The sequence below is a fragment of the Anas platyrhynchos genome, chromosome Z (assembly GCF_047663525.1).
Source record: "Anas platyrhynchos isolate ZD024472 breed Pekin duck chromosome Z, IASCAAS_PekinDuck_T2T, whole genome shotgun sequence".
Taxonomy (NCBI): Eukaryota; Metazoa; Chordata; class Aves; order Anseriformes; family Anatidae; genus Anas; species Anas platyrhynchos.
The window spans coordinates 21,017,283-21,040,837 of NC_092621.1; the positions used below are offsets into that span (position 1 = coordinate 21,017,283).

General features: G+C 40.6%; 1 protein-coding gene across 1 annotated transcript in view; it reads right to left on the bottom strand.

The window, feature by feature from the left end:
- Positions 1–21,910, bottom strand: part of DEPDC1B (DEP domain containing 1B) — a 34,315-nt gene extending 12,405 nt beyond the window's left edge. The window contains exons 1-9 of the mRNA XM_038170762.2: positions 21,738–21,910; positions 21,110–21,375; positions 14,897–15,032; positions 12,929–13,056; positions 11,973–12,103; positions 9,872–9,919; positions 9,310–9,450; positions 1,609–1,775; positions 503–679 (exon numbers count right to left, since the gene is read on the bottom strand). Coding sequence (XP_038026690.1) covers positions 503–679; positions 1,609–1,775; positions 9,310–9,450; positions 9,872–9,919; positions 11,973–12,103; positions 12,929–13,056; positions 14,897–15,032; positions 21,110–21,375; positions 21,738–21,785 — 1,242 coding nt within the window. The 5' untranslated portion in view covers positions 21,786–21,910. The remainder of the gene's footprint in view (positions 1–502; positions 680–1,608; positions 1,776–9,309; positions 9,451–9,871; positions 9,920–11,972; positions 12,104–12,928; positions 13,057–14,896; positions 15,033–21,109; positions 21,376–21,737) is intronic.
- Between the last annotated feature and the right edge of the window lie 1,645 nt (positions 21,911–23,555).

Genomic DNA, 23,555 nt, shown 5'->3' on the forward strand with positions numbered 1-23,555 from the left:
CTACTTATCTCCTGCACTACTTGAGCGAGTGCTAGCAAGTCAAAAAAAATAACAACATACAACAGAAGTCCATGTAACTCTGAAAAAGTCACAAATGACTTACTATTTCAGTAAAAAAAAATGGCTGAACTAGAAAGCAGATTTAAACAAAACAAAATATGGCACCAGGAAAAAGAAATAAAGTTATAAAAAAGTTGAGCAAGTATGGATGGCTCTACAAGATTGGGATTCCATTCCTGGAGAAGATGATGCAGACCAAGAAGACCAAGATAGCAACATATTTAAGAGTTTTTGTCTTTTAGTCATTGCGTCATTCAGGATCAGCATAGTTTCATTTAAACATGTTGTTATGATTGAGTATCAGCATTCTGAATTAATTAGCTCTTCAAATGCTAGCAGAGACAGAACAAAGCGTTAGATCTGTCTTGTTGATATATAAGATCAACTGAAGACCAGAAAGCATAAGCACAGAGACAAGATTTTTTTTCTACTTGACACCTACTTGGACTCTTTGGACATGTACAACATGTTCCTCTATAGATGATTTCAAGGAAGAAGGAACACTTAAGATCTCCTGATAATTGTCCATGAGAAAAGATACTAGTTTAGCAGCAAGCAGTTCATCCAAGTCCATTTCATCTTTAGAGCAAAGAATGCAACGGGAAAATGCCTGAACCATCTGGAAAAAAACATCATTATTGTATATTTTTCTGTTTACGGAGAAAAATAAGTTGTCTTAAAAAAGAGATATTAAAAAAAAAAATTAAAAGCACTATGCTTACCATACTTTTAATGCATCAGTTAAAAAAGTGCATTATGTATTGAGACGCTGTGTGGACTGAAAATGGCTCTTGCCCCATAAACATAATCTAACTCTTGATTTTTGGCATAAAATGGCTGAATTCCATTTTATTCTCAAGACTTCATCAAATAGGCATTCCACACTGCTTTTCCATTTAGACAGAGCAAATATATTTGCAAGATTTTAACACAGCAATTGAACAAAAGTTGCACACCATAAGGAAAACCTGATGCCATTATTTTCAAATCCAAACTTCATATCCAGCTTAGTACATGTAATCTCATACCAAAGTGTTCAGTTACAAGTCTTCTGGCTATGCACCAGTCACTTGACCTTTTAAGCACTGCCAGCACACAAGTTGTTCTGTATTGTGTCATAGATTACACCACTAAATTAAAACTTAATACAAAGTACTTGTAAAGGATTGTAAAGGATTCACTTCTAAAAATAACATTTAGATTATAATGTAATTATTTTAATCAAGTACAATTTAAAGTTAATTAAATTATAACTTTAGCAGTCAATAATTTAATTATTTTAATCAAATACCATTCATTATTAAACTCTTAATTGCTATGAAGCAAATTTGGATTTCTGAATGCTACTATAGGATTTTTATGGACTGGCTCTCCAGCCAAGTTTTCTGTTGTCCTACTCCATGTAGAAGACTTGAAAGTTAGCAAAAAGACTAGAAAAATTATTCATCAAATAAGCAAGCTGTCCTTTGTACATACTCTCTAGTAAGAATATTTTATCTGTTCTATTTCAAAAGCCTTTTCCAACTTTCTGCCTTCCACTATACTTACCAAGGTTCTGGTCCTCACTGATTCAGAAAGAGGTGGCAAATCTTGGTTAAAGCTAATTCTTGCCATCATCCTCACCAACAGCTGTAGTTTCCTCCGATTTTCCGGTGGCAGCAGGAGACAAGATATTTGGAGAGCTTCTACAGCCTTGCTGTGTTTTTGCAACAGACCTGGTTTATTCAAGATCAGGAAATATGGAAACATTTCTCAATTACGATTTTCCTTAAAATTTAATACAGCACTTTCAAATCCATCTCTAAATTCCTTCCCCACATACTCACAACTCCATTCCCCAAATAGTCTAGAAATATATTCCTAGAACTGGACTCACTTCACACTACTCACTTTAAGTATTTACAAGACTACATTCCGATACATTAGAAAATATTAATTATCATAACCCAAAGCTGCAGATACTAGCAAATATGAGCTACAATGTTTTAGTTCATCCTTTGCTTATTTATGACACTGAGATCTGAATATGGCTGAGATGTATGCACAGATGTAGCAACTGTATAAAAATAGTTGTCTGGTGCAACAACCTGCAAAGCCAAACAAAACATGTTTTCATACTTCATTAACAACAATGATGATACTGGCATGTCCCTCAGACCTGTATAAGTTGAATTTGTGTTCTAATTCTACTTAAACTCTTGTGAAAATTGTGAAAAAAATAGTGTAAGCACACAAGATAAATTTGAAGATTGGATACACGTAGTAAAATCTGGAGGTAGTTTATGCACCTATAAATAGGTTTTAACTTCAAAATATTATCCTCTTTTGGGTTTCTAAGGCTCATTCCAAGGCTCAGTGAAGGAAGCATGTACTAGACATTTGCTTAAATAGAACTAGTATCAGATTAGAACAGCTGTCAGAAGAAAAACATCTGATTGACTGTGGTTTCACACTGATAGCTAGCTAGGCTCCACCACATGGCTCTCTCACTCCCCCTCCTCAAAGGAAGAGGAAGAGAAAATACAGTGGAAAGATAAAACTTAAAATAAGGACAGGAAGATCGCTCATGAATTACTGTCACTGGCAAAACATACTCAGCATAAGGGAGATTAATGCAATTTATTGCCTATTACTAACAGACTAGAGCAGTGAGAACTAAAAGCAAACTGAAAACATTTTCCTGCCCCTCCATCCATTCTCTTCTATGTCTTTCCCCTAAGTGGTCCAGAAGAATGGTGGCTGCAGTCAGTCCCTGATGCTTCGTCTCCTCCACTCCTTCATGGTCCCTCTCTGCCTGTGCTCCCCATGGGGTCCCCCTCCCATGGATGCTGTCCTTCCCCAGCTGAGCCTGTGGGGGCTGCCCACAGGCAGCAGCTCTTCAAGACCTGCTCCCACACAGCTCCGTCCCACGGGGTCCATCCATCCCCCAGGAGCAAACTGCTCCAGCACGGGTCCCCCACAGGTGGGGGCAGCTCCCCCCAGACCCCCTGCTCCTGCGGGGGCTCCTCTCCACGGGCTGCAGCTCTGGCCCGGGGCCTGCTCCTGCGGGGGCTCTCCATGGGCCGCAGCCTCCTCCAGGCCACATCCACCTGCTCCACCGGGGGCTCCTCCACCCATGGGGGGGCTGCAGCGTGGAGATCTGCTCCATGTGGGACCCATGGGCTGCAGGGGGACAGCCTGCTCCACCAGGGGCCTCTCCCTGCACAGCCCGCAGGGGAACTGCTGCTGCCTGCCTGCAGCACCTCCTGCCCTCCTGCTGCAATGGCCTGGGGGCTGCAGAGCTGGTTCTCAACCCTCTCTCCCAGCTTCTGTTATGCAGCAGTTGTTTTTCCTCCTTTCTTCAGCCTGATCACCGAGAGGCCCAACCAGTGTCTGGCCAGCAGCAGGTCCCTTTTGGAGCCAACTGGAGCTGACTCTGCTCTGACATGGGGTAGCTGCTGGGCTCTGCTCACAGAGGCCACCCTGGCAGCCCCTCTTGCACCAAAACCTTGCTATATAAGCCCAGACTGAAGACCAACACTAATTTTCCATAAAAAAAAAAAAAAAAGGAATAAGACAACAGAAATGCACCTTTTCCATATAGTTATGGAATAGTTGATACTGGGTGGCACATGGCACCTGTGGAGATTTTCTAGACCTCTCCTTCCACTAAAAGCAGGGTCACCTACAGCATAAAGCCAATGATTACAACCAGTCAGGTTTTGACTCGCTTCATAGCTTGAAGTTCCACAGCCTCTCGGTGAAACTTTTGCCACTTAGACACTTCTTTCAGATTAAAAAAAGCTACGTTCACAAGTATAAGTGGAATTTCCTAAATTTGCATTTGTGCCCATTGTCTAATTCTTCTATTGGATATCACTAATAAAAGCCTGGTCCCCTCTTCTTTACCCCACCCTACATCAGGGTTATATACACATTAAGAGAAGGCTTCAGGGAGGGATCTTATTCAGTCCTTGCTCTCAGCCTTCCCAGTATAACAGATGCTTCAATCCCATAATCAGTCGTCTTTGTGGACCGTCACTGGACTCACTCACCAGTGATGACTATAGAGTAAAAATCGGCTTTTTCAGCCTGATAGCAGCTCTTAATGCAGCTAATACTTTGCCACAAGGACACGTTGCTAGCTCTTGGCCACATTGATATCCACCTGGACTACCAAGTCCTTCTCTGAAAACTTGCTTGGAACCCAGTTACCCACTGCATGTATCTGGCACATAGTTAATCCTCCTCAGAAGACCACCAGGAATTTCCCTTTCTTGATCATGAGATATTTCTTCAGCCTGCTGGGCCCTTCAGAGTGACAGTACAACCTCCTGCTACATTAATTGCTCTTCCACATCATATGCAAACTTGCTTAGGGCATATGCTGTCCCAAACAGGGACATGCTGTCCCAGGTCATTAATGAAGTGTTAATAACCACTACCAGCAGTGTTCCAATTCCCTGCCCTCCCACCGCAGTGTACTGCCTAGTGACTGATCCACAGGTAGACTTCATGCCACTGATCACAATCCTTTGAGCCAAGCAATTTAGCCGGTTTCAGATCTATTCTACTGTAAACTTATTAGCCTGTACCTTGTCAATTTACTTAATGATGTGATGGGATACACTGTTGTTCAATATGAACAACGTTCACTGCTGTCCCCTCATGTACTGTGCCAATCATTTCCACACAGTGTAAGAGGAAGTTGTTCATTATTTAAAAATGAAATATACAATAGAATAAACACATTAAGCAAAACAGACAGTATTTCCAACAAAGAATGGTAAGTTAACTATAGTTAATTGCATTTTCAAAGCAACTTTTTCTAAATTCAAAGGAAGCTTTGGCATATACACTGGTGCCTACATTTAGAAGAGGAATCCAAGGAATAATAGTGATCACAATGAGATTTATACATATAGAATCATACATACAGAATCATTACAACCTATGCAGAGTAAGTTTAATCTCATTAAATTAGTTAAATACCTGATGATCACTGACAATGACCACCGACACCTTGGTCATATTTCCTTAGTTAGTTTGAATGCTATTTCAGCATTCATCTTGGAGAATTGCTCTAGACAGTCACTTCACTCAAAATGAGCAGTGAGTGAAACACGGTCACACAAGACACCTGTGACTTCTACAAAGAGTTCTCAAACTTTAACATAAAGCTTTTAAACATATACAAAAAAGTCACTTCATAGCTACATCAATGACTAAAAATCATAATCTGCTAACAGTAGTTTGGCTAGATGAAAAAGTCTTCCATTAAACAAAAAATTTACACACTGAAGGAAGAACAATAAACCTTGTAGAAAGGCTGCAATTCTATTATCAATTCCAATATCAAAAATCAACAATTTGAAGACTGAAATCCTTGCACATAGATTTCTTAAGACTGAAAATTATTGCCAGTTTTGAAAGTCATGCTACATTAAAGAATACAGTCACAAATATGGATCTGTTTTTCCATGATTTGTAAATGCACAGGTTGCTAAGCAATTACTGCTTCAGAGGCAGCACTCAATACTAGCAAGTCACCACCGACGCTTATACAGGAGAGTACTGTGCAGTGTGCATTATCCTCTACACCTTCCTACAGCTTCGTAAGGGTCCGTACCTTAGCCTCACTGCTGAGTGAGGACTGTGTTATGTAGTAGGCAGAACCCCAAACTCCCCTCTCTCTCAGCTCAGAAAGAATATCCCTCCTCACCCAACCAAGAAACCCAGCTCTAGTCTCAGAAGAATGCAAGTCATTAGAGATAACCTTGTTAGCAAGATAAATCACATATTTTCATCTTTTACTTCACAGAATGGTTTGGGTTTGAAGGGACCTTTAAAGATCCCAGTTCTGACCTACCATGGGAAGGGACACCTCCATCCACACTAGGTTGCTCAAGGCCCCATCCAGTCTGGCCTTGAACACCTCCAGGGATGGGGCATCCACAGCTTCTTGGGCAATCTGTCCCAGTATTTACCACCTTCTGAGTAAAGAATGTCTTTCTTATATCTAATCTAAGCCAACCCTCAGTTAGTTTAAAGCCATTCCCCCTTGTCCTATCACTCCACTCCCTGACAAGGAGTCCCTCCTCAGCTTTCCTGTAGGCCCTCTTCCAGGTATGGAAGCTATGATGTTTCCCTGGAGCCTTCTCTTCTCCAGGCTGAACCACCTCAACTCCCTTAGCCTGTCTTCACAGTAGAGGTGCTCCAGCCCTCTGATTATCTTCGTGGCACTCCTCCTGAGCTCACTCCAATGAGTCCATGTCCTTGTTTTGCTGGGGCCTCAAAGCTAACACAGTACTCTAGGTATGGTCTCTCAAGAGCAGAGGAAGGGGACAATCACCTGGGGCCCCTACTGGCCAGTTCTTTTGATGCAGCCCAGAAAGCCATCTGTACCCTGGGCTGCAAGCAGACATTGCTAGCTCATTCATGTTCCATTTTTCTACCAACCAACACCCCCAAGCCCTTCTCAGGGCTGCTCTCACCCCATTTTCTATCCAGCCTGTATTTGTGCTTGGGATTGCTAGGACCCAATGCAGGACCTTGCACTTGGCCTTGTTGAACCTCATGAGGTTCTCGCAGGTCCACCTCTCACATCTGTCCAGGTCCCTATGAATGACATCCACATCCCTTTCCTCCAGTGTGTTGACCACACCACACCGCTTGGTGTCATTGGCGAACCTGCTGAAGATGCCCTCCATCCCCCGTCCACATCAGTAACAAAGATAATACCAGTTCCACCACAGACCCCCGAGGAACACTATTTGTCATTGGTCTCCACTTGAATATCAAACTGTTGAGCAGAACTCAGTGTGACCATCCAGCCAATTCTTTATCCAGAGTGTTCCATCCACCAAATGCACCTCTCCCCCACGTGGAGACAAGGATGTTGTGTAAGACAGTGCCAAGTTCTTTGCACAAGTCCAGGTAGATGACATCAGTTGCTCTTCCCCTATCCACCAATGCTGTAATCCTGTCACAGAAGGTCAACAAGTTTATTAGACATGATTTGCCATTGCTGACATGAAGCCATGCTGGCTGTCCAGCAACCTCTGTTCTAAGCGTGCCTTAACAGTTTCCAGGAGGATCTACTCCATGACCTTGCCTGGCACAGAGGTGAGACTGACAGGCCTGTAGTTCCCCCAAGTCTTCTTATTTTCCCCCTTTTAAAGTGAGTTATGATTTTGCCTTTTCCAATCCCTGAGAACAACACCAGACTGCCATGACTTCTCAAATATGATAGACAGTGGCTTGGCCACTACATCCACCAGTTCCATCAGATGCATCTCATCGGGTCCCATTCACTTGTGCACCTTTAAGTTCCTAATCTGGTCTTGAACCTGAACTTCTCCTGCAGTGGGCAGTTCTTCATTCGCCCAGTCCCTGCCTGTGGATTCTGTGACTTGGGTAGTGTGGCTAGATAACCTGGAAGTGAAGATTGAGGCAAAGAAGTCATTCAGTACCTCAGCATTCTCCATATCCCAGGTAACCAAGTCCCAGGTAACCCAGTCTCCTGTTTCCTTCTTGAGGGTGCCCACATTCCCACTAGTCTTCCTTTCCTGACATACCTATAGATTTTCGTGTTACCTTTGACAGCCCTGGCCATATTTAATATCACTGCTTCATCTTTCCTAACCTGATCTCTGGCTGCTTAGATAATACCGCTGTACTCCTCCCAGACTCTGTCCTTGCTTCCACCCTGTATAAGCTTTCTTTTTGTGTTTGAGTTTGGCCAGGAGCTCCTTCTTCATCCATACAGGCTTCCTATCATTTTTACCAGACCACAGCCCAGCAATTATATGCACGCCTCCAGTTCACCTTATTTACTCCCTGTACTATGTGCATTTCGTAGAATCAAATCGCTTGGTTTAGAAGGGACCTCAAAGATCACCAAGTTTCAACTCCCCTGCCATAGGCAGGGACACCACCCACTAGATCAGGTTGCCCAGGACCTCATCTAACCTGGCCTTGCACACCTACAGGGATTGGGAATCCACAACCTTTCCAGGCAACCTGTTCCCATGCCTCACCACTCTCTGAGGGAAGAATTTCCTCTTAACCTCTAATCTAAATCTCCCCTCTTTTAGTTGCAAAGAAGTCACTCTGGAACCCTTACTTCTGTAGACTGAACAGCCCCAGCTCTCTCAGCCTTTATTTGTAGGAGAGGTTCTCCAGCCCTCTGATCATCTTTGTGGCCCTACCCTGGACCCACACTAACAGATCAACCTCCTTCTTGTGCTGGGGGCTCCAGAACATACATTTGCATAGAGGCATTTAAGTTGGGCCCCTTACTTGGTTTCTTACTGCTAGTTCCAAGCAGTTTTGAGTGCAAAAAGGAGAGTTAGGCTCCACGACAGGAAGCTGAATTGTCTTCTTGACCTCCCTCTATTGGCTAAATAAGGAGCCTAAACAAAACAAAGTAGGCTGGAAAGAATTTTTAAGGATATTACCAAGAATATCTATTGTCTAATATGAAAGTCAAACTATATTCAATTTGAAGCAAGATTGTCAACTAGATACTAATAAAGTATTAAAACGCAAACCACTTTAACAATAACTGACAAGTCTCTGTACTTACTGAAAGAGTGGTATATAACCTTAGCAGTTAGTCAACGCAATTATTCTGAATTTTTTCAACACCAAAGTTTATTAAATGCAATGTTATTCCCTGATTACTATAAAAGCTCAGAAAAATGGCATGCTACAAAGTATGTTTCCTTTTTAACTCAGAATTTGTTCTTTCCTGAAACACAAACAAAATGTAATCAAATATTTTCGTATTTACTGTGTCTCATTGGGCTACAGGGTAGGTGAATCTGCTATGTCAAGCCTTAAAAAGTTGTAGTTAAAAATTACACTGTTCTTTCTTTAAAGCACTAGAGTGAGTTAATGTCTAAATTGAAGCATTGAAGGATGCTAATTTCCCTCACGTATCACATTGCTAGGGTTAAAAACAGTCCTTATAGCCCTAATTTTTAATCTAAATTCCATCATTTAATCAATATTTATCTGTTAGGTGTGGCAGTGTTAAGCAATGACTAAAGGCCTTTAAAAATTGGTTTAAGAGTCTTTATAATGTAATCAAAAATAGAAGAATAAACAGTTTTGGGATATGAAATCACTTTAAATAGTAAACTGTTTTATATGTTGAATGGACAGGTTCTAGCGAAATAAACTGTGATGCTATTTTGATTATGGCAAATTAATCTCAGGGTGTTAATTCAAAAGAATATATTTTTTGTTAAAACCAAGACCACTTACCTAACACACAAACAAAAATATCAAAAAAATTAAATGTGAGAAGTGGTTCTTTCATCTGGCCAAAGTAGTCCACTATAGTCTTGAAGACATCTCTTTCAAATCCTGAATATGTAGGCTGCTTCAAATCTGAGCAGCTTGGCCCTAAAAAAAAGAAAGACAGTTAATTTGCAGCTACCAACCAGGTCAGTAGTTTCTATTCCAGACCATATAAATGCAAATCCTAGCAGAAAAACAAAAGCTTAAACAAGCTATTCAAGAAAACTTTTTCCTTATATTTCCAATAGATCTAGTGAAAGTACACATAAAAGAAATATGAGTAGATATGAAATAATATAAATAGAATCTTTACACATTTCACAGAAATAAACTGCATTGTCAGTAGAAAATATGCTCAATATTCTTTTCCAACTTCGCTTTCAAGGCCAGGATCAGAGCAAATACTGACTGTGAATATAAATTATATATGATAAAGTGGTAAAGGAACAGTCAGTCAGTTCAGTTGATTTTTTTAATGGGCTTTTAATATTTTTCCATTTTACTTGTAATTTTCCCATTTACTTACAATTTGCTAGGCATTTCATTGCTGACAATATCCAGTGAGGTAGGTCCTCTGCATAGGTGGAAAGACACAGAGAAATAAAAAGGTTAAAAAATCTGAGACACTTGTTAAACTCTAAGATAATAGTGAAACTGAAAATTCATTGTGTTACTCCTATACGTAGATTGATTGCAAAAGTATATTATTCCGGAATATATAAATATGTCCATCATATAGTTTGAACTGGATCTGTACTATAGCACTTTCAGTTCTCAGTATCAGTTACACTACTGCTTGTACAGCTCAATCAGCAAAACCAACCACATATTAACTCCTTACTGTGCCTTGTAAAAAGTTAGACAAACGCCTTCAAACTACATCTTCACTACTGCATTACAATAAGTTGCTTATTTAGCACTGCAGATGGTGAATAGCACTTACACATTCAGTTCTGTCATTTCTGACAAGGGGAAGATAGAGGATAATATCTTGAAGTGCTTCAATTGTTTGGAAAATGGACATGTATATGCTCTAGAGTTGTTTATTTCCACAAACCAAGTCAGGTTCCTACCTGATACTTCACTTCTCTCAAGATCTCATGGAAAACAAGGTGGTAATATTTTCAGTAACCTATCACAAAAGAAGTGCTTTCATCTCTCCCTGATGAGCAAAGTAGTTTTAAACTTGGTGCTAGTTTCAAAACACATTGAATGAAAGCTCAAAAATGAAAAGGTCTAAACTCCTCTGTGTGTATTTTGATGCTTTCTCAGTTTTTACTAAACATTGCCTTTATGTAGACACTCCAATTCAGGTTAGACTTCATACACTCCATACAAGGTCAGAGTTCTTCAGCCTAGTTTGACAAAGTTGGCTTCAGATGAAAAATATCCTTACTCTTGTAAGTGAAAACTTGCTGCTCTTTCATTCTTTCAATGCTGATGTGGTGGTTTCACACAGGTAAGTAGTTAAGCTCACCACATGACGCTCTCACTTCCCCCTCCTCAAAAGGAGAGGAGGAAAATATACAATAGAAAAGGGATCAAGGGTTGAAATAAGGACAAAGGAGATTGCTCATGGATTACCATCACAGGCAAAACAGCCTCAGATTAAGGGAGATTAATGTAATTTATTGCCTATTGCTAATAACAGACTAGAGCAGTGAAAAATGAAAAACACTTTTCCCCCCATCCACCCTTTTGTACCTCCTTTCCCCCCCACACACACAGCGGGACAGGGGAACAGGGGCAACAGACCATCGTGCTTTGTCTCTGCCACTCCTTGCCCCGACTCTCCTTCTGCTTTACCATGGGGTCTCTCACAAGGCATGCTGTCCTACTGAAACTGATCCTACATGTATGTGGGCTTCCCACAAGCAGCAGCTCTTAAAGAACTGTTTCAGTATGGGTCCATCTTTCAGTAATGAACCACTACAGCATGGGTCCCCCATAGACTGCCACTCCCACTAGACCTCATGCTCCACCAAGGGCACCTCCATGGGCTGCAGTGTGGAAATATCTTCCACTGTGGTACACCACAGTGGGCAGGAGGACAGCCTGCTCCACCATGGGCCTCTCCACTACAGGATACCAGAAAAATTCTGCTATAGCACCTGGAATACATACACCTCCTCCTTGGTGTCTGTGGGGTTGTTTCTCTGGTTCTTACTCCACTCTCCAAGTGGTGGTAGCACAGCAGGTGTTTTTTTCTCTCCTTTTCCTAAATCTGTTCTCCCAGATGCCCAACCAGTGTCACTGACTGGATCAGCTCTGGCCAGCAACAGGAACCTTTTGGAGCCAACTCTTGGCTAACATGGGGCAGCTGCTGGGCTTTGCTCTCACTGGCCACCCTGGTAGCTCCTCTGCTACCAATGCATTGCCACATAAATCTAATACAACTACTAAAGCAGGGATATGTTCAAGAGTAAATATGGAAGAATAAACACTGATCCTTATTATTTGGACAATAGCATAGTCAGTAAAAACTGACTATGTAACTCAGTAAAAAGTATGTTTGTATAACCACTTCTAAAGATGCTACATGTTAGTATAGATTAGAATTAATGTTGTTTCTTTCCTTAAACCAATAAACTACAATATAAAAGAGTGAAAGTTTCTAAAATACTCACTTGACTTGTCTTCTAAAATGACAATGCCTTGCTTATTGACATTGTATGCATTTTGGACAATATGCTTTGAATTGACAAGCTTTGTGTCCAGCACTTCATCCAGCGAATTCAAACCCAAGACCTTTTGTAGTCTGCAAAAATACATAAACACATAGTATGTACGTCTGATCTGAAAGAGGTAAACATAGTATTACAATATATGTACATCTGATCTGAAAGAGGTAAACATAGTATTACAATATATAGTTTTGAAAGGGTATTCTTTCCATTGTCTTGATCACGAACATGTAGAGGATATAGAATTTAGACATCTATTCTCCAATCACTTAAATTTCTATGCTACTGCACCAGATCAGGTTTGTTACAGAGATGGTGTGCCAGGCCTCGATAAAAAGAACACATTAGTAAAGACTCAACTGCAGTGTACAAATAATTAATGTATATTTTTGCAGGAGGAAAAATAATATTCTAAAGTAAAGCCCTCAATTTTGCATAAGATATTCATTCTGAAATGTTTAACAAATATTTGAAAGCTTTCTGTACTCAGATGCTATGTTTCTTATATTGAGTATTATATTTGTCATTAAATGGTGTCATGGTATCATACCTATACAAGAGTGTTTCAGTTGCACGAAAAAAAAAGATTAGCAAAAATGTGATTAAACAAAACAAGCCCACACAATAAAAGGACTTATATACTACAACAGGAAAGAAAAATTCAGGAAGTATTAAACAGTTTCCTTATGGAAGTTATCTGCTGAATTTGATAGACAAATAACAGGTGGTATAGTTAGTCTAGCTACTATGACTTTAATGACATTAATGAAACGTCAATGGATGAAACTATAAGTACCGCTAGAGAAGGCAAACAATATACTATACTATACAGTCGCATCCTGTACATCGCATGCTATACAGTCTTACTCTATCAGCAAATGACTAACAAGTATGCTCACCTTGACAAAGTCATAGACTTCCATATCTCTTCTATATGTGCTTGTGTTAACTCCCTACGGAGAACAAGTTTGCATGCTGGTACTTCCCCTATAGCTATACTGTGACGCTTGTACCACATTTCAGAGTTCTAAAATCAGAAGAAAAAAACACTTCTCATTAGCTGATGATTTTTCAAATATTAAACAGTATAACATTCGTGGTAGAGCATGTTTCCTATTGCAAGTGATCTAGTTATTCTTAAGTTCTAGCAAAATCTCCAGAATGCAAGTATTTAGGTTTCACTGATGTTCAACATATTTTCTCTTTTATATAAGATCTCCAAAGCGGAAAAATCACATCACTGACCATTAAAACTCAGGAGTCAATAGTGCCTAGTCCTCTCTTCAGAACCTGGCCCTGATTAAAACCAGTTCAAGTCACTTGTTTTTAACCACCATTCCACCATTATAACAGGAAAGTAAAAACAAGAATGAAAGCCTGTGCAACTCTTTACTCAGCATTCAGATCCCAGCCTGAAGCTTGAAGATTGACATCCATGCCTCATTGTGTACACACACAATACAAATTGTGTCAGCAACATACCTTAAAGCAGAGCTCTGGATCATTCCTGGTTAATGTGCTTTGACTTGCATCACAACCATCCTAGATCACATTAACAGTATTCCTTGTGATTACAACTAAGCCACAAAATGCACTCCAGGAACACGCCTAATTACTCCAACCACTAGTCGTGTCATGAAGTGACAGACAAGAGCTAGTTTGAAATAACACCCTCTGAAATTGATATCTGGATTTCCATATCAGAATTTCACTACCAAGGTCTATGTCTATCGATTCACATGTAGACAATAAGTGCTCTGATTGATGCTGCAGCAATTTATGATTTGCTTAAACCACGTCCAATTACCTGACCACTTCACCCTTCTACTGGAAACTACACCTTTTTTATAAGGCAGCCAGCAGAAGCAACCTTATTCCTCTGCCACAGTTTCTTCAAGTTATAGTCCTGTGTATTAACCAAATCTGCCAATGAATATGCTCTTTTGAGCTATGCCAGATTTCATGCTGTCATATCCGAAACAGGTGTAGATAGGCATACCTTTGCTAACTCTTATCAGGGCAATAATCCTTTTCAGGGAACAGACGTTTATTCAGGACCTCTAGATGTCCAGGAGAATAGTAGGAACTACTTTTCCAAACAGATCTCCAAGAAATCCAAAGCTAAAGCCCTGCACTGAATAGCATTAATAAAAAGGCCAAGGTTATAAAAGAAATCCCAGCAGTTTACAAAAAGGATGTGAACACTGCTTTAAACTGGAAGTTTAAAGCAAAGGTAACGCTGGAGGCCTATACTTTTAGGATGTCAAATTAGTAAGAAGTTATACAATTTTATTTTACTCATAAAAGCAAATTTTTTTCAATAACTTTGCAAAAGCTGCAAAATTTGGTTTGGATCAAACCAAATAAACACAGAGTACAATGATTCTCCAATTTCAAAAAACGCTGACAACAAAACTGTATTTCTTTTTTAAAAAAAAAGAAATTGAAGTTGTTGAATTACCAACAACTTTACAGTAGCTAGAAAGGGAGTAATACTGTATATATTCTGCTACATGAAGAATTTGAATAGGAGTTACATTGTAGATGATGTTAAAGGAACTATTTTGTTAACAGATGCTTAGATGTGTTACTGGAATTAGAGCAAACTGAGAGGTAAACATATTGGTAAATGCAACAGTGCTGAATTGAGGATGCCAAGGATATTACAGTCTGTAGCAGAAAGAAAACTTAAAACCAACATCCTGAGCAAATAATTAAGAACAACTTCATTTCACATACATTTAAAATAAAAGTATTTTACATTTAAATCTATAACCAAATAGTCTGTGCCACAATGAAGAAATCATTGGTTGAAATTGCTTTCCAAACATGCATATGACTGGGGAAATGAAAACTGAATATCTTACCATTGTGACAGATTTCACCGGGATGTGTTCTTGGGAAACGCCAACCTTCGTTTCATTCCAATCTGGAAATTTGATGACTTCCTTTCCATATGAAGGTTTCTTTGGGTATGGCTTCAGAGGTGAGGAAGGAGGAAATCTGTAATTAGAGAACACTTTTAAAGCTTCTGAACTCCACACTATTCAGTATTTATCAATGTAAAACCATGTACTAGACCTTCACATGTGTAAACACAGCAAAAGCCTTAGAGATGCACAATGCAACTTACTTGTCTCAAGACAGGTGTTGAATAAAAGTTCAGACACCTTAAGATATCTCATTTAGCCTCCCTGTGTTGCTCCAGAGTAGTTCAAGTCCTTTGTACAGCCCATGACATATCTGAAAGACTTGGGTGGACATTTGATCTCCCAGCATGTCTTAAGTAGCACCAGCTGCTTATACTTCAACAACTGACCCTGGTCTTACCTAAAAGGTGCTGATTCTGCTGAAAAAGCAGTAGATAGATTTCCCTCACATGATGTACACTGCTAGCATGTATGTCCTAAAGCACATAAGCAAGGCCCAGGCAGGATGGCACTTTCTGCAACCTGGTCTAGTGGGAGGTGTCTCTGCCCATGGCAGAGGGGTTGAAATTAAATGGTCTTTACAGTCCCTTCCAACCCAAACCATTCTGTGATGACTAAGTCATCTGATTAACACTTGGATTTAATTAGAATGCATGCAAGTGTCTATACAAAGTTTTGTCCACATTACCATGTTCTTCTATGTCTACATGCTTTCTATGCAAAGACCATATGCAGCAGTTCTGGAGTATTTTTCCAGCTGTTTGTGCAGGAAGATCATTTGCCATTAAAGGCAATTCAAGAAGTAACTTGAAATTGGCAGAAAAAAAAAATAAGCTAGCTCTTGCAGATATTGGAAAATAAACAACTCCAAATCACATTAAACTCAGCCACCATCTTCAACTTGACCAGAATTAAATTACCTCCAAAACTAGGCCAGAGCACATACAAAGGAATAAATGGCAACACATCAGAAAGAAAAATCTGTTTCATAACATTCTTTATAAGCAGATCTCATTTACCTGCACTTCTATGTTTTAGAACCTGAGTTTCCTCACGCTTCAAGAAATTGCTTCTGCCTCCCTCATTCCCTTGATCAGAATGTAAAGGATGCTTATGACAACAAGAGCCTGTATACCACTGCATAGCGTACATTCATATCCTAACAGAAAGCTTCCCATGCTCAAAATCTCTCTAAAATTTAACCCCAGTTCTCTCAAGGCAGTTCCAACATTCTATTAGTTTTCAAATTAGATTTGTCTTGTAGTTTTATTAGTCCAGTAGCAATATACTGCATGGGTTAAACTCCTTATGGTTTTAACTACACAACACTGAGCCCATTTGCTATGTTCAACAAAGCTCTTCAAGAAAATCTCTGTATCACAGGGAGGTATCACTTATGAAAAACCCAGAGGCAGGGTAGGAAGCATCTTTCCTGGAAATCTACTTTGTCTTTTAAAAGTACATTACAGAAGATGTTCAGTTGTGTTAATTTTTTTTTTTTAAACAGTTATTTGTTAGAGTTTAAGGCTATAACATCTGTTGTCTTTTTCCTTTGCTTTACAGTATTCTCAGTAGTTTCCTCTTTTCCTTCAAGTTCATTGTAACTTCTAGCTTTATCACTTGCTACCCCACTTCCTCAAAGAATCATCAGTAAAGGAATGAGTTCTTACAACCAGAAAAGTATGTGCATTCCTCTTTTTCAGGTATGACAGCAAGGTGCAGATAGAGCAAAGCTTTTGGACGCCCAGTGAAAAGCCTCTGGTTTTATGTTTAATAAAATAACATTAGCTAAGAGCTAATACCTGGGGAGCATGCCGAGATTGACATGTTTTTCATCCAGCAATACTAGTCTTATAAGTCTAGAGAAGGAAGAAATAAAGCTACTTGTTTGTGTCTAGAGTAAAGGCAATGTCAACTAACCTTGAATTGATGGCGTAACATGCCACAGATGAATTCCCAGAGGTTTACTAGTAGTGCACATGTACTGACCCGTTTGATTTTAATACAATTGCTCTGATTCCAAGAAATGTAAAGCCTGAAAGCTTCCAAAACTGTAGCGTATCATTGTTATAGACTATACTGAGCCAGTAGGTCAGACTCACAGACAGCCTTCACTTATTTTAGAAGCCATAATAATTTTCCCACTTGCATTTAATAGTTTTCTAACATTCTCAGCCAAACATTTGGCAACATCTGTTTTATGTTTTTTTTTTTTTTAATGGAGTGAATAACAAAGGACAACCACAGTTGCACAAGAAATTAAGGAAAGATTCAACTACCTTGTTTCCAATGACACATCTCTGCAGAGTACAATTGCAGCTACAGTCAATTAGCATAGAAATATAAAGAAAAGATGTTGAGTACATCAAGCTTTAAAGAGTAAGGATTACACCGACAGAACTGAAAGCTCCTTGCATTGCTACTGAGAACATGGTGAGACACGCATTTAAAAAATTAACATTGGGGATGTCCACCAGAGGGAGCTGCCAGGACATTCAATAGGTGAGTAAAAGCGTTCTGGAAGAATGATGTTTAGTTCCAAAAACAGGAAAAAAAGCATGTTTTAATACTTAAACACAGAAAGATCAAAAATATGATTAGCTTACATATTTTATTTATGCATCATGAGTGGTGGGAAAAAAAAGCTGGCTTCTATTCAAAATGCATGAAAGGTATACAAATTTATTTTTAAAATATCTTACTATTCAGTTCGTCACTTAGTTGCCTTTTGAAAGGGAAGTGGAGAAAAAAGTTAAGGTAGTTATCACCAAAGAGCTCTCTTGTCTAATAGCAGAATGTTAGGCAGAACATAGAATGAAAGGCGTAGAGATAATTCACCCAACTCCTACAGTGACCTCATAGAAGTCATGGCTGAAAATACAAAGAAGAAATAAACAAAATTTGAATAAGTCATGATTATATCACAAAAAAAAAAAAAAAAAAACACCACCATCCATTACACAGGATGTAGATATATAGCAAAATACAGTTGTATATATAAATACAATTAAATTCAGAAAAAAAATGAATTTTATCTTTTGACAAAAGGGAGTCAAAGTCTGTGAAGAAAGGAAACAATATTCAACATGTATGGCATCGTTTAAAAAAAAAAAAAAGATAAAACAACAGACACAACACCTCTGTGCAGATAAAGATGCCCTAAAAAGAGCAGAGAGCAGGACTGGGCTAGGAAATACACGGAACCAGTAACAGATCTATCAGAATGAGCTCAACCAATGACTAATCATTTTAATAATATTTCAGAACACACACTGCTTTTCTGTCCTTCAAAGACTGGGGGATGGGAGAAAGAAAAGGAAGTGATGGTCAGTGAAAACCCTGAGTCTGTGTTTGCAGGACACCTTAATATTCAAAATGTCAGACTGCCACCTTTTCAATTTTGAATGAAGAGCTAGTAATGTACAACACAAGTACGAGAATGTTCTGTTTGTGTCACATTTATCAGTTTACAGAATCAGACACAGAACACTGGTAGAAAGAATAAAATACTTCACACCAGAACATAAGCTATCAGTGGATGAAACCTATGCTGTGGTAAAAAGATCAAAGGAAGCCACCAGGTCTACAAAAGCTATATTTGCATCCCCCACGTGGTACAACCCTTAGGTTCACAATCTCTAAACTTTCTCCTCACAACTTACTTGTCCCTGATTTGCTCAGGGCAGCAAAAACAAGTAGAAACAGAACCCTCAAAAGTTTCAAAAAAAAAAATGGAAGGTACATTGTACTGCATTAGAAGTTTTTTTCCCTGCACAGCTTTCATAAAGACCTAATCTTGGAAGCAGGCATGCAAGAATACTAGCATAAACAGACTAAATAAGTAGTTCTTTTATTTCTTTATCTGCAAGCAGACTTATATCTGAATGTTTTTAAGTTTTATTTGTACACTGCTTTACCTGAGCTTCTTCCAATTTGAGGACAGTTTGAATGTTGGTGGCTAATCAACAGTCCTCACCTGGAGGATAAAATCCATAAGGAATATGGATCCTACAGAGAATAGACTGGAGGACACTGAAAGGATTAGAGTGCATCTTCACAGATTCTGTCATTACTTGGGAGCAAGTATTAGAAGTAACAGAAGACTGACAAGTCCAGTGAAGCAAAGCTTGTGAAAGCTCTCTAAGAAAATAAAAGCTAAAGCTAGAATTCGTAAGATCTAAGATAAGCTTGGAATCAGTCTATTGCCCAGTACTAACATGAAACACCAGAGGACATCAATTATTATTCATTTGTCCTACTGTTTCCACATCAAATGTTGCTTTAAATGAAAGCATTCCATTCTTCTTCTAAAGGATTGTTTGTGCAACCAGTAAGAATTGTTTGTACAAACAACCAAAGGATTGTTTGTATAAGCAATAAAGGTTGTTTGTACAAGCAGCAACCTGTGCCCTCCCCTTACTCTCCCCCTCTTCTTCCTCAGTACTACTGCTCAAATACACACCTGAAATTATCCATACAACCAAGTTTGCAGTCTTTCTATTTCATTTCATGAACATAACCCCTAGAACCACCAAACCAGTACAATGAGAAATGTGATATCAATCTCTATCTCTGTCCTCTGTCCCTCTGAGGATTTTTATGTTACTATCCTCTGCTCATCTTCCCAGCAGAAGGTGATCTGTAGCTTAAGAGGCAGCTGCTTTTCCATTTCTGTTTAAACCAGCAAGATGCCCACATCACACCCTCACATTTAACCTTAGATCTTAACTTCAAGCTGGAGTCAGAATCCCTACAGCTTGTTCTCTATGCCTGTCTTCCAACCTCAACCAGTCAATGATTACCTGAACTATCCCCTCCTACGGGAGCCATAAACAGATGGCAAGAGGAGAGTTTAAGAGGACAACACACAATACTTAACAGAGTCCCCACCCAGCTTGCAGTCATTCTCAGCTCATAAACTTCATGAGCAGCATATCATTTGTAAATGGAAAATATTTTGACAAGTTCATCCAAGAAAGTCTCTTCCTAAGTATCTACATGGTCCTTAGAAGTTGAGTGTCAAATTTCAGAATTTAACATTTCCCTTTACTATTGATTACATTGAATTCCCCTTTATGGAGCTAAATGAATGATGTCACAGTACAGGTGCACAGCAAAGCAAAAAAGCTCCGGCATCATTTTGCAAACAGATTAGTTAAAATCGCAAATCAAAACAAAAATCTGTGTTTACATGAAATGAAAGACTTGCTTTTCCATGTATTAGGTTAAAAGAAGTAGGTATAAAAAATCATTACAAACTATTAATACAAAAAAATCTGTAAGAATAGGACTAGCAAGTAGAAGTGTACCATTATTGTTTACCTATTTTCCTTACAGATCTGCATGAAGAGAGCTCCTGCTACCTCAAAAGAAGACTCATCACAATATAAGTGACACACCCATGCTTGGGCTAATGCTAATTTTAACACTACTGAACAGAACAACAACAGAAAGTACAAATTTGGAACCTGCAACTTCTTAACACCCAAGCCTTAACTGAAGTAGTAAGAGGTCAGAGAACAGCCTCCAACGCTGAGCTTTCATCACAAATAAAATTGTTTTTCTCTGTTGACAAACAACAAGTAAGAAGGTTAAACAATCTCCTTTAAACATGAGCAAATAACAATTTCTCAGTTTCAAAAAATATCTAAATGATACATTGATGACCCAAGGTATACAAAAAAAACAAACATTGTTATGAATAACTTTTAACTTCAGATGTCTCTCTCTTCTCTCAGAAGGAATAGAAACTTAGTACAAAGTAGCTATGGGTGGGGTTGGGTGCTCAGTGCCATCCTGACTTTCATCAGTACCTTTTTCACACAGAGTTTCAGTCACCAACAAACCTGATGTTTATCAGCAGCAAACACAAGTCACCACCTTCTAAAAGCTGCGAAAGCTTTTGCTAGTATTCATCACATGAAATCAAGTTAAAAGTCCCCTAAAAGTATTTTTTAAATAGAAATCAAACATTAAATCTGACCCTTGTCATCACTAGGGAGACAAATACCTTTAAGAGGAAAGAAAGGAAATAAAACACTGATAGCATTGCAACAGCATTTCTCAAAAAATATTTGCAAGACTAATAACGTAAGTTATTAATGTATTCATAAAACCTATGTTTTGCAGAATCATCATCTATAGGCTTACCTGTACAAATGGCCATCATCTTGGAAGTCCTCTTTGCCCCATCTTCCTTTGATGTCTTCAATAACGTGGTTTTTCAGGAACTTTTTAAGCAGCTTAACCGTCTGACTGCGAGTCACTTCGGGGCCGAAGTTCTGGTTGGAGCCGAGCAGCTCGTGCAAGCAGTCCACGGCCTCCGAGGCTTTGAAGCAACGCTCGTAGCTTTTGAAGCGGCACCGGTGCTTCCGCAGGGGCATCGCGGCGCGGAAGAGCTCGATGATCTCGTTCCACTGCGAGAGGAGAACAAAGCAGCCCGTTAAGGGGGGTGCTGCACGGGAAACACTTGGGCTGCTGGAAGGAGCTGAGGTTGCAGGCGGGTGTGAATGGGGCAGCGCCTGCTTTTGGATCATCTGTGCTGGCAAGCGCTCCGAAACGCGAAGCCCTGCTTTAAATAGCCGAGATGTAGGAACGTAAGAGGGGCAACAGGGGAACCCACAGCCCCGTGCTGCCCACAGCCGCACCTTTAAACCCCCCCTCCGCCATTTTCCCATTTTAGGGCTTTAAATCTCCTCCCGGGAGACCCCCACACACCCCTGGGCGGGGAGAGGGACCCCCCAGAGCCCGCAGCGGATCCCGGGGGGCGCCCACTCACCAGCCGCGTAGCGCGGTAGGGCCCGGGTCCCACCAGCCGCGCCGACATGCTGAGGCTGGGTGTGGGGGTGAGGGGGGGTGCGGCCGGGCCGGGCAGCGCCGTCCCCTGGGGAGCCACCGGCCGCACGCGCCGCGCCCGCCGGCCGTTTGAATCCCGGCCTGCCGGCAGCCGCCTTTTCTCATTGGGCGGCCGCCGCCCCACGTGACACACGCACCGCCGCCTCGGATTGGTGGAGGCGGACACCGCCGTGCCCCGCCTGGGGAGGGGGCGGGGCTGGGCGTAACGGCTCCCTCCTCCCCCCCCCCTCCGCCCTCACCACACACACACACACACTGAGGTGGAGGGGGGAAATGGCGGTTGCGGGGCAGGGCGGCTCCTGGCAGCGCCCGTTAGCGGGGCGGCTCGGCTTCCCTCAGAGCGGGCATTAGCCGCTGGTTTTCCTTGCTGTGGCTGAGCAGCCAAGGGTTGAGGACAGGGGGACCAGGCGTTGGCTTGGCAACCGCGCAAACCGCGCTGTGTGATTAGCGCCTGGGTGATAACGTACCGCAGCGCTTTCACTAAGTCACAGAAAAAAAGTGGTAATTTCAGCGCTCGGTTTCTCAGGAGTAGCTGGTACGATGAGCGTTCCTCCTGCACCAAACCTAAGGAACACAGCATCCCAACACACTTCCCCTCGTTCTCCATGTTCACTGTACACTTCGTGGTTTAACTGAATGAGGCACTCCACTTCCCACTGTCACCCAGGTGTATAACACAATTTTTAAGTACAAAAAAAATGTAATTGCATGATTCTCACAAGCTACAACACAAACCTTTTGTGTTGAAGCCACTAAGGTAGCTACTATATGCAGCCTCTTGCCATACACCCATACAGCACACTGGAAGAACACATTTTCTTCCTTCAAATGCTTCATAACGCGCAGACTTATGTTTCTTTGTGCAAGAAACATAAGCAGGATTCCGAAGTGGTAGTTACTGACAGCCCGCAGACTGATCAGCATCTCCAGTTTCTGCTCCTGCTTATTAAAACATAATCTCAAATTGTGGAAGCAGTTGGCTGCTGCACAAGTGCTGGATTTGGAGGTTTTTCCTGGCTCCTTACAGGAGGCCTGAGCAGCTCAGTTTTGTCCATGTGTATTCTCAGACCCTACTTAAGCTTCAGTGAGTTTGAAGAAGTAGGTGCTGATCTAGGTCCTAGACCAACAAACTACTGTCTGGCCCCTCACAGCAGTAGGATGCATTCCTTTTAGAATGCAGCTGCATACTCAATTTCTCTTACTTTTGCTAAGACTTACAAGTGGTTCTGACCTCTGCATTTTCTATTGCTGCAGTGAGTGGAATAACTACAAAATGGTGGGCCAAAACTAGGACTTTCACACCAGCAATAGGTTTCCTGCAAGCCTACAGCGTAGTCTCTCTTCATCAGTACCTAGTTTTAAGGAAAAAAAAAAAAAAAAAGCAAAAATAGGCACCACTCAGGCTTTAAAAAGAGACAAACCCTTTTCCACTGCTTGGAAAAAAAAAAAAAACAACCAGTACTAGACCCCTATTGACAAGAAACGACCCCCCTCCTTTGGAAGTTAAGGGTGTGCACACAGGTTGGAGGATTGGAGTCAGTGATCAGATTTCCCACTGAAAATGGTTGTGGCCCCCAGTCAGCACCCTGGCTGTTCTGCATTCTGTGCTAAAGTACCTCTGTCACTCCCTCAGGGAGCTAAAACACAGAGCTGAGGATTCCATGATTAAGCACCTAAAACACGCAAAAGTCATGATAATCTGATTTCAATCAGCCATGAGAGTTGATGGCTGTGTGGATTA